At 49.2% G+C, this 16,219-nt stretch overlaps 2 protein-coding genes across 3 annotated transcripts in view; both read left to right on the top strand.

Annotated features, from left to right (window-relative positions):
- Positions 1 to 16,219, top strand: part of LOC126558031 (thioredoxin domain-containing protein 5 homolog) — a 227,925-nt gene that overhangs the window by 69,636 nt on the left and 142,070 nt on the right. The gene's annotated exons all lie outside the window — the stretch shown is intronic.
- Positions 7,075 to 15,153, top strand: LOC126561640 (low-density lipoprotein receptor-related protein 4). 2 transcript variants are annotated; one of them, XM_050217953.1, is made up of 9 exons: positions 7,075 to 8,060; positions 8,919 to 9,369; positions 9,954 to 10,078; positions 10,159 to 12,298; positions 12,382 to 12,678; positions 12,758 to 13,411; positions 13,483 to 14,560; positions 14,786 to 14,958; positions 15,028 to 15,153. In XM_050217953.1, exons 1-9 carry the CDS (start codon positions 7,198 to 7,200, stop codon positions 15,145 to 15,147), a joined length of 5,901 nt encoding a protein of 1,966 aa, XP_050073910.1. In that variant the 5' UTR covers positions 7,075 to 7,197; the 3' UTR covers positions 15,148 to 15,153. The 2 variants fall into 2 exon arrangements, with proteins under 2 accessions (XP_050073910.1, XP_050073990.1); XM_050218033.1 differs by lacking the exon at positions 15,028 to 15,153 and having other exon boundaries at positions 10,156 to 12,298; positions 14,815 to 14,929.

Below are 16,219 nucleotides of genomic sequence, written 5' to 3'. Positions count from 1 at the left end.
AGGTCCTCGTCTTCCAAATTGCGTCGTTGACGTCAAATAAGCCTTCTCGAACAGGTCAAACAGGAAATAATACCGTCAAAGAGGCCTAGTGGATATGACTCCCTCATATAACTATGGTTTTTATCAAGAACTTGGTCACATGCCACAACTGATTCATATTACTGGGAGTAAGATACAAGATCAGAATGGTAGTTTGGATGATACTAGACACTAGACACAATGCCAGGGAGATATGCCTGCCCGTCTTCTCCTCAAGCTGACCCTAGAGAGGGCCATTCGAGTCTCGGAGGTGGAATCTTCGGGGATCAATTTATATAAGTCAATCCAGCTCCTGATATATACTGAAGACATAGACATAATTGTTTTGAGGCTCTTCTATGCACCAGAAACTAAGCACCGTGTACAGATCGGTGATCGCACCTTTGATGTCATCCAACCCTTCACCCACCCAGTCAGCACCGATAACAACATAGACTTTGGGCTACGCGAAAGGAGAGCTGGCTGCCAACCGAACAAACTGCGGCCAGAGGAAATTTCTGCAGTCAAAATACCTGTTGCATCGGAAGAAGTTGGGAATTTTTCGAACTTTTACAGTTCTGTTTACTCACATACGTCACCTATACATGGACACATGGATACTTTGTCCAAAACTTAGGAAACCTTCTAAACCGCGTTTTCGCTCTACATGTGTAGCAATACCGTATTTTGAAGGAGCGATTACAATGACGAGATCACCATTGTCCAGCAAATTAGACTACTAAGACTCCGGTGCTAGTCTTTGAGCAGTTTATAGGATTTCTGATAAGTAAGTAGGTACGTCTTTACTCCTGTACGCTTTCGCTATTAGAGGTGCTGATGGAACTGATCAGGTTCTTATGGGTACTCGACGTTGGTTGTTCAACTGCCTCAATCGGATTCATCGCTTGTTTGAAAAGCATCGTGTATGATGGCATTGAAACTATTACTTGCTGATGAGTTGAAGTCTTGTCTATCCTTTTGCCGTTAAACTCAACCAAACAAGTGGAAAGAAGGCAGCCATTTTTTATTAACGTAGACCAGCATCCATGTCCAATCCATGTCAGATATCGAGCAAATATTTGTTGCTGGTTGCCATCGATGTCAAAAAATTTCCATTCTTAGAAGTAATCAAACTAATAATCTAATTGTTGCACTTGTAAGATGTTTATTATTCGTTAAAGTATATTGGCGTACTGAGAATAACTGTTGAAGAATTGCAAACAAGTTAAAATTGAATTATCTTCCTACGGTCTAGTAGCCTAGCTACTGATTCTTCAGCGTAGGCTTAGCTTCCATCCAAGTTCTGCTTTTTAATTGTGTTTAGTCTACAACGATGTGCAATTCAAATTAACCTTTCGCGTTTTCCAATAAAACTTTCCTGTCACCAGGAGTATCAGTGTCCGTTTTTTTCCTCTCTCTATCTCTGTATCTCTCTGTCAGCAAAACTAAAACCATCCATGTCCTGCAGGGGCGGCGTAGCGTAATTGCTTTATCTTTTCATCTGACTTAATTACAATTACCATTGATGACCACTGCTGTGCAGGTGACCATGGCGATGTGCTCCCGGTGTATCGGTGTTTAAAAGCTACGACGCTCTTTTTATTTTCACTTCTGCATAATTTGCTTACACAATCGTTCGATTTTCGGGGTGGGTTGAGGCCAGCCCGACAGCAGCGTGTCTGTCCGGCTCATCCTGAGCTTCTCGTGGGCCTCGCAGCAAATGATTCAAATGATCCTGCTAGCAGGGAGCATTGCACGGGGTAGAAAAAAAATATTGCAAACGGTTCTAAACACGGTGCATGCAGCAGTAGAACGAAAATAATTGGCCCACTGTCTTGGTCCTCGCTTCGACTGGGTTGTTTTTGTTGGGTTGTTGTGTAAGTTTTAATCAATTGCAAAACAATACTGTGAATACGGAATTTTGTTGATGTCTTCGCTAAGGTACATAAGGACCTGCGGCAATAGTTGGCCTGCTAGTCGGCATCCGGTGATGCTTCAGGGATGATCAAAGGTGACACAATAGTTTCGAACAATACAGTGGATCAGTGTGTGTGTGTGAGTGCGAATCCTTTTTCGATCAAGTGCTTTTAACTAGCGCAACAGGAATATTTAAATGGGTAATTTGTTTTCAAGAAATAATATTAGTGACAATAATATTTTGTTGTTGTAAATGTGTTCAAACTAATAATATAAAAGTTAAATTAAAATATAAATTATTCATTGAACTAGAATAAACAGAAGAATATGAAAAACTTATGGAAAAATGTGTTACAATGTTTTAAATAATGTGTACAACACAAGTGTATAAAATGCAGAAAAAGTTGACGATCAAAATTCGACAATCAAACAAAAAACACAGCAATAATATATAATAACATACATTCAACATTTATGTTCATCTTTATTGAAGGTTGAAAAAGTTTTTCTTTACACGCTGCATTTTATAAAGCCGGTCTTTTACCTACTAGATTTGAACCCTCGACGACACTTTTGATCTGCTTACTTACAAACACCATTGTCAAGCGTGCACGGCCGCGAGACCAGTGTTCTATGGATGGGTTAAATCGATGCTTTTCTTCTGCATGAAAGTACCGTCCATGTAGTTTAATTTAAGTATTTAAGGGCATTTTCTAAGTGACATTTTCTTTTATTACTTTCATAAGAGAAATATGGTGTTTTTTTTTTTATATTGATCGATTTCATGGTTACCAAAACTTTTCTTCATCCTTTTTTTTTTACTCGGTAACCATTAACAACTGCTGGCAACGCAACCCAAGTAATAGATCCTCTCGTTCTCGCTTCTGTACTGGCCGCTAGCAGACGATTTGCTGGTACCATTGATATGTCACTTATCAATCAGTTGCAGCGTCATTTCTCCATCACAAACGCCACAAAAGCGTGACTAATTTACAAAGCAAACATAGCGGTAGAAGGAAAGCTTCCAGAAGCTTTCAAGCACCCACTGTTTCTCGTGATGGTGTCGATCACTTATGTTAGATGGTTTTGGCTTCCGGACGGTTAACTGGCCAGTGATGGTCGAAACAGGCAGGTTGAATCAGCATCAGAACACGAAACGAAAAGCTCCGCAAGCTCGCGGTTTCAGCCAATACACCGGTCAGTTGCGATTGCGCATTTGCACCAGGTAGTACCGTGGGCTCTCGGGTCGATTTCGCTCCCGGTGGCGACCAACTCCGAACACTGGGGTGGTGACTCTTTGCCGTTATGTAAGTCGATGGTCGGTTTGAAGCTTTCGCTCGTCCGCTCGCTCTCGCATCCGAATGCTGGATGCTGGATGCTGGGAGCATGTAGAGGCCGTATCGGAGTCTTTGCTCTCGGCACTCTCGAGGATACGCGTTGTGGCATCCGCGCGTATGCGCTGCCTGGCACATGTGAGATGAAAATCTGCGACTCGGGCCACCAGTTACAGATGTACCGTTCGCGTGATTGGCTGCACTGCAGGCCAGATCCGGTAGTGTTCGGGATTGTTCGGTGGTGAAGGGTAGCACTGCCACCACCGCTAAACAGGACGAGCGACGTCGCTTTTCACACCAACCATCCGCTACAGCCGTTCACATCCACCGAAGAGATCAACCCAACCGTTATCCTCTGTTCCCCTTCTAGTATCCTGCTGCTACTACTTCGCACTCCCTCTCTCTCTCTCTATCTCTGTCTCTCTTTTACATACACATACATACATACACACTTTCTGTATCTCCTGAATCCACCCATCCGCCACACTCTACACCAACACACGTTGCTTTTTCTTCTCGTACCCGTCGGGTGGGGCGCGGAAGTTAGACGATCACGGTTGCAGATGGCCAACCAACGCTGGAACGCTCTTCAACCAAATCGCACGGCAATCAAGCACATCGATCAACGCTTAGTGGAAAACGCTACCAAACTGCTGCTTACACGCAATAACACGGTTGTGCATATCGGAAACCTGCCGAACAATAGCCGCGAGTGATGTAAAACCTCAAAATCTGTAACAGTGTTACATGCAAACAATATAACCTCAAAAGGAACGAATCCAGTAAAAAAGGGTGTAGCATCATCACGAATGGAACAGCAACCTCGCGCACACCTACGTTCTGGGGGAGATGTACGCAGTACCGAATAGCTGTGAAAATTAAGCAATCTTCGTCCGTGTGTTTGCGTGTGTTGTTAGTGTGTGCGTGTGTGTATGAGTGTGAATGTACGTTTCATTGAAAATACTGGCTTTTTTGTGTTGCTTTCAATGGACAAAAAAAAAAGAAGAAGCAGAAGAGGAAGGATCCTTTCGACCTCAGCCCTATAGCTGGCACTGGATGCTGGCGAAATCATCCTGTCACGGATGTATCGATGTGTGCGTTGTGGGACATATGCGTTGGCACACATCTATCCATCCCTTACATGTATGCGTCGTAATGCAATGTGGCTTTATAGGGCGTGGGCGGTAGTACAGGCAAAGACTACGACAGTAAAGGGCTGACAGGTTCGGATGGTGGTGGATGGGCGGATGGCGAAGGTCAAGAGGAGCGCAGAAAGATGGGATGGTTGTTGCGGTGTACAACGAAAATTGTGATGAAGACGACGAATTCAAAACCACCGAAATTGCGTGTAGATGTATATGTTCATCACTGTACACGTATCCCTCCATAAGGATGCTCTCTGTATACTTGGCTTGTGGATACATCCACCTGCAGGGAGATCTTTCACCATCTGCGTCCTCTGAGCTGAGCCATCGCTTTTTTCCTTTCACCCTGCTTATTTGCGCGCTGTACAAATCGTCGTATTTGCTAACGCCCCCAAAACTAACTAACCTTCCCTTCCTGATTCATCCGACTTTTTCACAGGTGTATTGTTGGACGCTAAGTGAACATAGTGTGGACGCATCATGAGTAAGGGGTATAAGAGAAGATGCTAAACTAGTGACCACAGGCTTGCGTGCCCCGCAAGAGCATCGTGAGTGAGCAATGGTGTGAGGAGCTCTGGCTGCTCGCGCCACAATTTTTCGCTTCCAACAAAAAAAAAAAACAAAATATTCGTCTTTTGCGTATGATAACTCCAACAAAAAAAATCTAACCTCAATCATGTATCAAGAGCAATGTTTGCGGGAGCAGATGTACGCAGCAGCGCCCCCATCATCGATTAGATTGTCCGCGTGTGCACCGACGCGGGTGCGTTGCACACCTTAGCTGGGAACGACAAAAAAAAAATACGTCGAAAGCTGGGACGTACCAGCCGGCCCATTTCTACAAAGCTCAACAATATATGTACATATATCTAACAACAGTGCCGTTTAATACTGTGTCCCGTGAGTTTTGTTTTGTTTGGTTCGGTAAACGTACAGACATTTACGCACAAGTCCGTGTGTGTTTGTGAATAGGTGTAAGACGCCCTGTGCGAAACTCCTGTACCGAGACATTGGTGACAAAACAAGCAAAGGAGTTCCCAACCAATGGTCTCTGCACACGGTATGCAGGTTGCGTATGGTTTACCGATCTTGCAGGTGCGTTTGTGAGTGAGAATCGTGTATTAAGCGTCGATACATACGTCAACATTCGTTCGGACCATACTGCAAGGACAAATACGAAAGCAGCAAGCACGCAAGGAGCCTTTAGCGGGGATTGCGACATCCGACCGTTGTACCGTGGTTCCGGTACAAGATGGCCGGACATCGTCGGAACTGGGGTTGCCATGTTGCGCCGACCGGGTTGTGCGGAGTGCGGTTGGGCCTTATCGTACCGCTGCTGACTGTTCCACTGTTCCTGGGTCTCGGTAAGTACCTGAGGTCTTCTGCCAGTCGCCATGATATAAGATGGTATAAGAGTTGGCAGCTGTTTCACAGGTGTGCTCGGTGGGAGTTGTTAGAGTTCGCAGGATCTCTGTAGACGTAGGTTTGCGAAAAAAAAAAAACAGGTGAAGCATATGGTAGCTTACTAGGATGGAAAGAAGGACATTGAAGTAGAGGGTTGCGTATCAAAGGTGAGATAAAATACAACGCCTTAGGTAGAGAGTTGATCCAGCGCTCAGGAAGCCTAGGAGCAAGATGATGCCTGCCTTTTCACGTCCGCAGCTAGGGCGTCCCCTTTTCACAACCCTACGCCAAGGGTGAATCATTTAGAAGAAAAATAAATCCACCAATCTCGACGTGGCATTCCGCACATCGAAGATTTCCAAGAATCCTTGATGATGCGTTGGCTGTGTTTTCTGAACAGGGTGGAGGGAAAACAATTGAACGCATATATTGGACTTACGATACCAATCCCAATATCCCCAAAACAGCCCAACATGTTCCATGAATGAGCGACCAGAAAACGCGAGAAAGTAAGTGTGTGTGTGTGATAGAGAGAGAAAGAGAGAGAGAGAGAGCGTGTGTCCCACGAAAGAAAAACTTTAAACGATAAGAAAGTAATTAGCGAAGCGAAGAAAGAACCTCTGAGAGCCGGTCCACGATGCGTACGATGTGAGCCAGAGAAGACACGGTTTGCGCTTGAGAGCGTAAGCAGGGATCACAGTTCGGTCGGAGCGCAAAAGCTTCGCACCCTAAATCAATAAACATTTTGCGAAGTTGAGCTCACGCTGTGTTTTCTTCTCAGACTCGGAGGCTAAATCCCCTCGCCTTCGAAACCACCACCCACCATCCCCCCTAACTCTATGTATGCTAAAAAGGGCGAAATTTTTGGGCAATCCAGTGCAAAAAGATTCGGAGCGCTGGCAGCAATTGGAGTACAGTGCGCAGGCGTGCCCAAAAGGTTCCATTCATCAAAACAGCGATGGGTGTAATCTGTCCTTGAAAATGGGGGACCCCTCCTCTCTCGATCCCCACCTCACCGTTTCTTTTGCCCACTCTTTTTTTTCTAAGATGAGGAATGATAGGTATCTTAAGAAGCTTCGGTCGGTCACGCAGAGATGGTCACGCTGTAAATATGATTGCCCCTAAATGTAGGCTATCCGACACAAATATTGCGATCCAGGTAATTCGAATCCAATGACATATGTCTAAATGTCTTTCTTTTTTTTCTTTCTTCTCAACTTACACACACACACACACAATCATGGTTTGCAGTGTATGGTGAAGAGCAGACGACGGAAATTACGTCCGAGGGCGTTGGACACTACACGGGCAAATCGGAACAGTCCCAAACCGGACCGAACCAGCTTGGTGCCGCATGGCAGATCTTTGGCTCGAACTCGATGCGTCAATCAGGGGAGGGACGCGTGGTGAAGACGAAACCCCGCAAACCGAAACCATACCAGAAGGATATCCGGCCGCAGCTGCCACCGGGCAAAATCATGATGGCACCGCCGAGGCGACGCACCTTTCACCAGGCAACGCAATACCCGAAGAATGCGTCGATCGCTATTGATCGTAGTGCAGGACTGTCGCACCATCCGATCGGTAGCCATGGGGCCGGCGGTAATGTGTACGGTTCGATGTCACACTACGACACCGTGTACGGTATACGGGGCGTCGAGCGGCGGGAAAACGATGGTTTCCGGCCGTTCGAGCGGTACGGCCCGAGCGCACATCTAGGCCACTATCACATCCAGCCGGAGGATGACATCTTTCGGCCGGACGAAGAGCTGTTGATGGAGTCGGGCGGAGGTGGTGGCAGTGCCGGCAAGGTTGACGGGCTCACCGGGATCGAAAGCTGCGACATCAAGTGCGAACCGCGCGAGTTCACCTGCGACAAGAGTTGTGCCTGCATTCATATGGATCTGCACTGTGACGGGCAGGCCGACTGTGTGCTGACCGAGGACGAGCAGAACTGCGAGATCGTGCACCAGCGGCTAGCCCAGCAGATAAAGGACAACTGTGAGACAAGCGGTACGCACGTCATCTGTGCGACGACGCACACCTGCATCTCGCGCGACTGGCTGTGCGATGGGGACGACGACTGCGGTGACTATACGGACGAAACGCACTGCGGCTCCAGGCTCGAGTGTACCGAGGAGAAGTTCGAGTGCCAGAATGGGATGTGTATACCACGGGACTGGGTGTGTGATGGTGACAACGACTGTAACGATCTGTCGGACGAGAAAAACTGCACTAAACAGTAAGTAACACTTACCGGGCGAACGGGATGAACTAGTGAAGATGGCTGCCCAGGGTCTGAAGTTTTCATTTAATTAATTTACGGATATTACTGCAAGACTATTATCTGCAACTCCTTCCCATTAGCAGCCCAGCTATTAGTTGTTGTGTTTCCCCGAAAGGGCTGGATCTCGTCTGCATGGTTTCTTGGAACCGATAGTCGAGTCGAAGACGAACCCCTTCATCCTGGGCATCAAAGTCTGACATGTTGCTGGGCATAACAGCTGCTCAAGGTTTTGGTATTCCCTTCTAACTCCTAACTAACTCCTGTCCTCGTTAGCCTCTGTGCTGATGAGCAAAATTCCAATCCCCGGGATTTTTTTTCTATTTCTGACGTTGCACTTCTCCGACAGCAGGCGAACTGTACTGCCTGGTAGGATAGATTCGCCCCCGGGCGTTGTGCATTGTAGGCTTGATTTAATTAATTGACACAATTTGCCAACTGACCATCATGATCCCGGGAGCCACACACAAACAGAGGAACGCATCTTTGGTGTAGCTTTATAGCTCAATGCTAGCTCAATTTCCTGCTATTGGCAGTGAACTTGAAATAGTTTTCTTCATTAGTGTTTGGGTTCGGAGAACGAGGACGAATAATTGCGGGAAATTGCCTTTGTTGTCTTCTGCACTGTGTTGCACCACAGACGTCCTCCAGATGCGAGGATGTGAGTAGGTTTCGCTTTTAATTGGGAAGCTTAATGATCCGTTTCAATTTAATGATGTTTACCAACGTCCCGAGCTTAATGAGCTGCCACGGGTTTTGAAGGGCCGACCAAGCGAGCAACTGCAACTCATACATACACACTACTACTCGGCACAGGTGTACGCGGGACGAGTTTCGGTGCAAGGACGGTTCCTGCATCTCGGCCTCGTTCCAGTGCGACGGCGAGACGGACTGTATCGACGAGTCGGACGAAGCGAACTGTGACCGGCCGATGCAAAGCTGCCCGGAGGGTGAGTTTAAGTGCAAGGGTGCGCTCGGTGGCATGGGCGGACCGGGCGGACGGTGCGTGCTAATGCGGTTCCGCTGCGACGGGGATAACGATTGTGGCGATTGGAGCGATGAGGAGAACTGTCCGAAGAAGCAGGTCGACTGTATGATCAACGAGTTTAAGTGCGACGATGGCGATTGCATCCCGCTGCAGTGGAGGTGCGACGACAAGCAGGACTGCAACAATGGGGAGGACGAGAAGAACTGTCCGGTGGATCGGATCGCTGGCCGGACCTGCTCGCCGGATGAGTACACGTGCAAGGATGGCCGTTGCATTCTGGTAAGCGACGCTTGAGTGACGAACGCCTGCGAGTATGCAATTTTGTGTTAACACATTACTAAAGCTCGCGAGGAGTAACTGTGCAACTACATGGTGCTAGCAAGTGATAGTTGGCGTGACCTTAATGATTGTTAAGCCAAGCAGAAGAAGAAGAAGAAAAAGAAAAAAAATCAATCGATTAGTAGGGGCGCCGTCCGGTGGTAGAGATGACTGCGGCCTCGGTCTCCACGCGAGGTTCGAACTCTGTTCTGGATCGTTAGTTGATCCAAGAAGTTGAAGAAGGTATCTCTAAGGTTATATGGAATAATTCATTTGACTAGTAATTGCATACTTTCCGGCGCTTTATGTCTTTAAATGTATAGCTTCAATTAGTAAACTCGTAAACGTGAATCTATAGTACAAATCGGTTCGGTGATCGGATTTTTTTTGTTCGTGGGACATCTCCCTCAACAGTCTAGAATTAAGATCTTCTAGTTCTTTGATAGGATCTAGACATCTTGATCAGACAAGTTGGCGATGTACAGTACCACTCCTCCATTTTGAAATTCTGGTTCCCTCCAATCTTTACCACACGATTCGTGTAGCGATCCTGGGTGTGTGATGGAACGGCAGACTGTCGACGGGGCGAAGATGAACAGGACTGTGACATCAAGTGCGAGTTGAACCAGTTCCTGTGCCCATCGGGCAGCCGGAACAGTACGCGCGACTCGTAAGTAGCCTTTCGTTTATCGTGAGATGCCGGGACCTCTAAAACTGCACGCACCGTTTCTGTTCTACTCCTCACAGTAGCGTATGCATCAATCAGAAGCACGTCTGCGACGGACACACTGACTGTGCGAACGGTGAAGATGAGATGCGCTGCCCGATCGTGCATCCGTGCGGAGCACACTCACGCTGCGAACAGCTCTGCGTGACGGCTTACAGCGGGCGGGAAGAGTGCATGTGCCGGCCAGGCTATCTGCTCCACGGCAACGGTTACAATTGTACCGACATCGACGAGTGTACGATCACCAGCAATCCGGTCTGTTCGCAGGAGTGCATGAACATTGCGGGCAGCTTTCGCTGCTCGTGCCAGGCCGGGTACGTACTGCGGCCGGATCAGCGCACCTGCAAAGCAGTCGGCGGCTCGGTAAAGCTGCTGATGGCAAACCGGGCCGACATACGGCAAGTCTCGCTCAGCAACAATCAGTACACATCGATAGCGAAAGGTTTGCCGAATGCTATCGCACTCGACTACCACTATCGGCAGGACCTGCTGTTCTGGACGGACGTTTCGATCGATGTAATTAAACGGTCGCATCTGAACGGGAGCGGTGTGCGTGACGTGATCAAATGGGGGTTAGAGTCACCCGGAGGGCTTGCTGTCGACTGGATACACGATCTACTGTTCTGGACGGATTCGGGTACGCGCCGGGTGGAGGTGTCAACGCTGGATGGGCAGATGCGGGCAGTGATTGCGGCGAGCGATCTGGACAAACCGCGCGCCATTGCCGTACACCCTGGCCGGGCCCTTGTATTCTGGACCGACTGGGGTACGGCGCCGAAGATAGAGCGTGCATTTATGGATGGTTCCGAGCGGCAGACAATTATTGCGGAAGCTATCTTCTGGCCAAATGGACTCACGATCGATTACACCAGCAATCGGATCTACTGGGCCGATGCGAAGCACGTCATCGAGAGCGCAAACTTTGATGGACGAGCTAGGCGCAAGATACTGAGCAATAATTTGCCGCACCCGTTTGCACTAGCCCTGTTCGAGGACTCGATGTACTGGACCGATTGGCACACGAAAACGATCTCGACTGCAAGCAAGGTAAATGGACGCGGGTTTCGCGTTGTACACGAGGGACTCCACTTCCCGATGGGCATCCAGAGCTATCACCCGTCCCGCCAGCCCGACTTTACGAACCGGTGCGCTATGGATAAGAGTGGCAGAAAAGGTGGCTGTTCGCATTTGTGCTTACCGGCCCGTACCCATCGTCGCTGTGCCTGTCCGATTGGTCTAACGCTGCGGCCAGATCAGAAGACGTGCTCAACCGTACCGGACAAGTTGCTGCTGATCGCACGCAAGAAGGACGTACGGGTGAGGCAACTTGATGCGGCAAATCCGGTCGATATGGTACTACCGCTCGATGGTATCAAATCGACCGTAGCAGTGGATTGGTGTAGCCGCACGAATGTCATCTACTGGACGGATGTGGGCAAAAGTATGATAAGCCGTGCGTTCATTAACGGTAGCCAACAGGAAGCGATCGTAAAATCGAACCTGATCTCCCCGGCGGGGCTCGCACTGGACTGGGTAACGGACAAGATATACTGGACCGATCCGGGCACGAACCGGATCGAAGCTGCTACCACGGACGGACGGCAGCGAGCGCTACTGATCTGGGAACGGCTAGACAAACCGAGAGACATAGTGGTACATCCGGGCGAGGGGTACATGTTCTGGTCGGACTGGGGCTCCAATCCACTGATCGAGCGTGCCGGCATGGATGGTAGCGCCCGATTTACGCTCGTGTCGGAGAATCTCCAGTGGCCGAACGGGTTAGCACTGGATGTGGATAAGCAGCGGCTGTACTTTCTCGACGGTGGTACGAAGTCGCTCGAGTACGTCAACTACGACGGCACTGGGCGGAATCGGTTGATTACCGAAGGTTTGAAGCACCCGTTCGGGCTGGACGTGTATGAGAAGCGCGTGTATTGGACGGATTGGGACACGCACAGTATACAGGTGGCAAACATGTACAACGGGCATGACCGACGCACCATACTAGCGAACAACACCGACCTGATGGATATCCGGGTGTTTCACCGTAATAGGCGCGATTCACGCAATCCCTGTGCACACAAAAATGGAGGCTGTTCGTACATTTGTTTGCTGAATCCAACTAGCTATAGTTGTGCCTGTCCGATTGGTATCCAGCTCAAGGTAGGGAAGGGTAGCAAACAAGCGTAACGTTTCAAAATGGCGTCTGGTAACCTGCTTTCTTGGAAATCTTTTTTTTTCCACAGGATAATGGCAAAACGTGCAAGAGTGGACCATCGAACTATCTCGTGTTTGCGCATCGTACCGAGGTGCGCCAGGTATCGCTCGACAGTGACTATCAGATCGATGTCGTACTGCCACTACCACCGATCTCGAACGTAGTGACGCTGGACGTTGATAGACGCACGGGTGAAATCTATTGGGCGGACACGATTGAGGACGTGATCATGCGCTCCACACCGGACGGTATGCGTATCAAGCAGATCTACAGCGAGAGCATGACCAGTGTGGATGGACTCGTAATCGATTCGATTGGTCGCAAGGTAAGTGTGCTCTCTCTCTCTGACAGTCTCTCAATCGATATAACCCATACGCGTACTTGACTTCGTCTGTATCTGACAGCTCTACTGGACGGATGCTGGCCGGAAGGTGTTGGAGGTGAGCGATCTCGAAGAAGGCATCCGTAGTGCGCTGGTCTGGAAGGAGCTGGAACAACCGCGCGGTATCGCACTCGACTACGAATCCGGCTACCTGTTCTGGTCCGACTGGGGCGCGAATCCACGCATCGAGCGCTCCGACATGGACGGTGAGAACCGGATCGATCTCATCACGGAAGGGCTCGGCTGGCCGAACGGGCTTGCCGTTGATCGGGCGGCCAAGCGCATCTACTGGGCCGACGCACAGATGAAAACAATCGAGTCCTGCACGCTGAGCGGTGCGTCCCGGACGAAGGTGGTAGAGAATCTGCCACATCCGTACGCGCTCGCTGTCACCGCGCGCACCATCTACTGGACCGACTGGATCACCAAGGCACTGCACTCGGTACCGAAATCGAACCCAGCCCACATACGCAACGTAACGCACGGTTTGGAGGGCCTGATGGACGTGAAGGTGGTGCAGGAGGACGAGGAACGCCATCTGGAGAATGTGTGCGGTGCGGGTAATGGTGGATGTTCGCATCTCTGTCTGCGCAATCCGACTGGCTATTCGTGCAAATGTCCGACCGGTTTAACAATGCGTGAAGGTAGCACCACAGAGTGTAAAACCCTACCAGATGTAAGTAGCGTTCGATGGTGGCCTCTACATTGGGTGTATTTTGTACATTTGATGTGCTTTTTTTCTAATAGGAGTATCTGCTGATTGCGCTACGCTCCGGCATAGGACGCATCTCGCTCGATACACCGGATCTGTTCGATGTGGTATTGCCGATAGAGGGCGTCCATGGTGCCGTCGTGCTTGACTATCATTTCGACAGCATGTACGTGTTTTACGCAGACGTGAACGTGGATGCGATCCGACGCGTCAACATGCACAACTACTCCGACACGCAGGTGATTGTGTCGAGCGCGCTAAACACACCGAACGGCATCGCTGTTGACTGGCTGGCGGATAACCTCTACTGGACGGATACGGCACTGAAGAAAATCGAGGTCGCCCGGCTGGATGGTACGTGCCGGAAGGCGATCCTTACCGATGGGCTAGATGATCCACGGTCGATCATCCTCTACCCGAAGCGTGGCTTCGTCTTCTGGGCTGACTGGGGCCAAACGCCCAAGATCGAACGCGCCTATATGGACGGTTCCGAGCGGCGCAGTATCATCGACTTTGAGCTTGGCTTCCCGACCGGTCTCGCAATCGACTTTGACGCGAAGAAGCTCTACTGGGCGGACGCACTCCAGGATCGGATCGAGCTGTGCGATTTCGATGGTAGACGGCGCCAGCAGGTAGTGTCACACGCGACCCACCCATTCGGTTTCACGCTCACCGCTACGCATCTCTACTGGACGGACTGGTACAACAAGTCGGTGCTGCGTGCACCGAAGTACAGTGCGTCGAACGTGGAGGTTGCACGGTTCAGTTTGCGTGGTGCGCTAGAGATACGTGCCGTGTCCGGACAACGGCAACCGCACGACTGGAACCCGTGCCGGCGGGATAATGGCGGCTGTTCACATCTGTGTCTGTATGCCGAGACGCGGTACGTGTGCGGGTGTCCGGATGTGCCGGATGCGCATCACTGCGACCTCGAACCGACCTTTCTCGTGCAGATGAAGCCGAACGATGAGATGATGTCGGCGACGGAAGAGAAACCGATCCGCTCGAACGGTTCAACCGTGCTGAGCAGCAGCCGCATGCACGCGCAGCTAGTCATCATAGCGACCGCCATCTTGGCCGGGTTGCTGATAATCGTTGTCATCGCCATCCTAGGTAATTGACGCGCGTTCAATAATCCTCACGGAAGGATTTACACTTTTTTCATTTAAAAAAACTAATCATAATAATAATATCTCAGTAAGCATTCAGTTTGCGTGAGAACATCTCCATAACCCAGCAACTCCCCTATATGCTTTTTCCACTCTTCTCATAACGATTGGCGTTGGTTGATTAGTAAAGCGCCGAATTTTGTGATGTGATGTGCTTTCACCTTTCCAGTGCTGATTGTCAACTCGAAACGCAAGCAGAGTAAGAAAAGCTCGCGCAGTGCCAGCGATGTGCTGACCTTTACCAATCCCAACTACAACGGCATCGAAGGTCTCTGCCAAACGGGCGATGCAGGGTCGTCGCGCAACACCATCTGGAAGCGGCTAAAGTATGATCGTGCACAGGTCAGTGAAGACTTCCACAATGGTAGCACATACGGCGTTAAAACGGCTACATTTTTTCTCCATCAATAGGAGCGAGTGTTTGAGGAGAAGTACCTGGGCGTTCAGCACCATGGAACGAGCAATGGAAGCTACCTAGCGTCGACACCCACGTCCCAGATCACACCAGTGTCGGCTGTTCTTCCCGTTTAAGGTGTAGCCGGGACTCTGGAGTACACGCCATGATTCTGATGCGTCCTTACGTAGCCAACGCAGGGAAGGATCGTGTCACGGTGTTAGATGGATGCTTCCTTTACTAATGCGTCTCGAGAATATCTGAAAACCAATCGTAGAACAGCAGTGTATCGAAACACTGGACCTTATCTGCTCAAAATGGAGTGTGGCGCAAAGCAAGACTGGGACACAAAAAAAAAATTGGGAATGTTAGGACTATACAGGCAGCTAATACATCACACCGTTAAAAAAAAACCCAAACAAGGAAAAACCCACAACAAAGTTTCAATTCAATGAAATGATGGTAAAAGTAATGAGCGTAAATGGTGACAGTTGTTGTTAGCCGATTTGTGGTGACCGGCAGAGACGTTGACTCAGTGGAATTATTGAGTAGTTACAGTAGTGTCCGCCAAAGGACAACAGAGAGACATTCGTTTTGGTTTGAAAGTTTCCGTTTTGAAGCGTTGCATACTCCCATACATGCGTGAACATGCTGTGAACTATCCCGGTGGTTGGGCGCGAGATACTAACGCCGGTACTCGGCCCCCATACCGACATCGTTTCGTTAAACGTTTACAAACACTTTAGCACCCCAAAACAGAAAAAAAAACTTTTCCACCTACGATCGGTTCACTGTGTCCACTGAAACGCAAGAATGTAAGACAGTATCGAGTGGCAGTAGGGTAATGGGGTGAAGGGACTTCCAAATTACCGTCTCTTTATATCCTTTGCGGGCGCATAGATGCGCACGCTTAGTGACGGGTGACAGAACCTAGTGGCTCCCCCCACCCCCCCAAAAAAAAATGGCACGAAAAGATGGCCTGTCAGAGGGTCCCAGTACCGCGTAAGCATTTTAGACACTAATCTTGTATATTTGTAGGTGATCTGTACACGTGTAATATGTGTTTTCAAACTCATCCCTGCATAACTTCGTACATTTAAGCAAGGTAACAAACTAAAACTGAAACAAAAGTCGTGTGGAGAAGACAAAACCTAGAACAAGCAAGCAAAAAAAAAAAAACAAGGGCAACGAGAATAGATGAACTTGATA

This window comes from Anopheles maculipalpis, chromosome X (genome assembly GCF_943734695.1).
Source record: "Anopheles maculipalpis chromosome X, idAnoMacuDA_375_x, whole genome shotgun sequence".
Classification (NCBI taxonomy): domain Eukaryota; kingdom Metazoa; phylum Arthropoda; class Insecta; order Diptera; family Culicidae; genus Anopheles; species Anopheles maculipalpis.
This window is presented reverse-complemented; position numbering and strand designations above follow the sequence as displayed.

What these genes read in the sequence shown, in the direction of transcription:
- LOC126561640 (XM_050217953.1), top strand. Translation starts at nt 7,198, where the DNA reads ATGCGTCAATCAGGGGAGGGACGCGTGGTGAAGACGAAACCCCGCAAA. An exon ending in GAGAAAAACTGCACTAAACA is followed by an intron (nt 8,061 to 8,918) that starts GTAAGTAACACT and finishes TACTCGGCACAG; the next exon opens with GTGTACGCGGGACGAGTTTC. An exon ending in CGATTGGTATCCAGCTCAAG is followed by an intron (nt 12,299 to 12,381) that starts GTAGGGAAGGGT and finishes TTTTTTCCACAG; the next exon opens with GATAATGGCAAAACGTGCAA.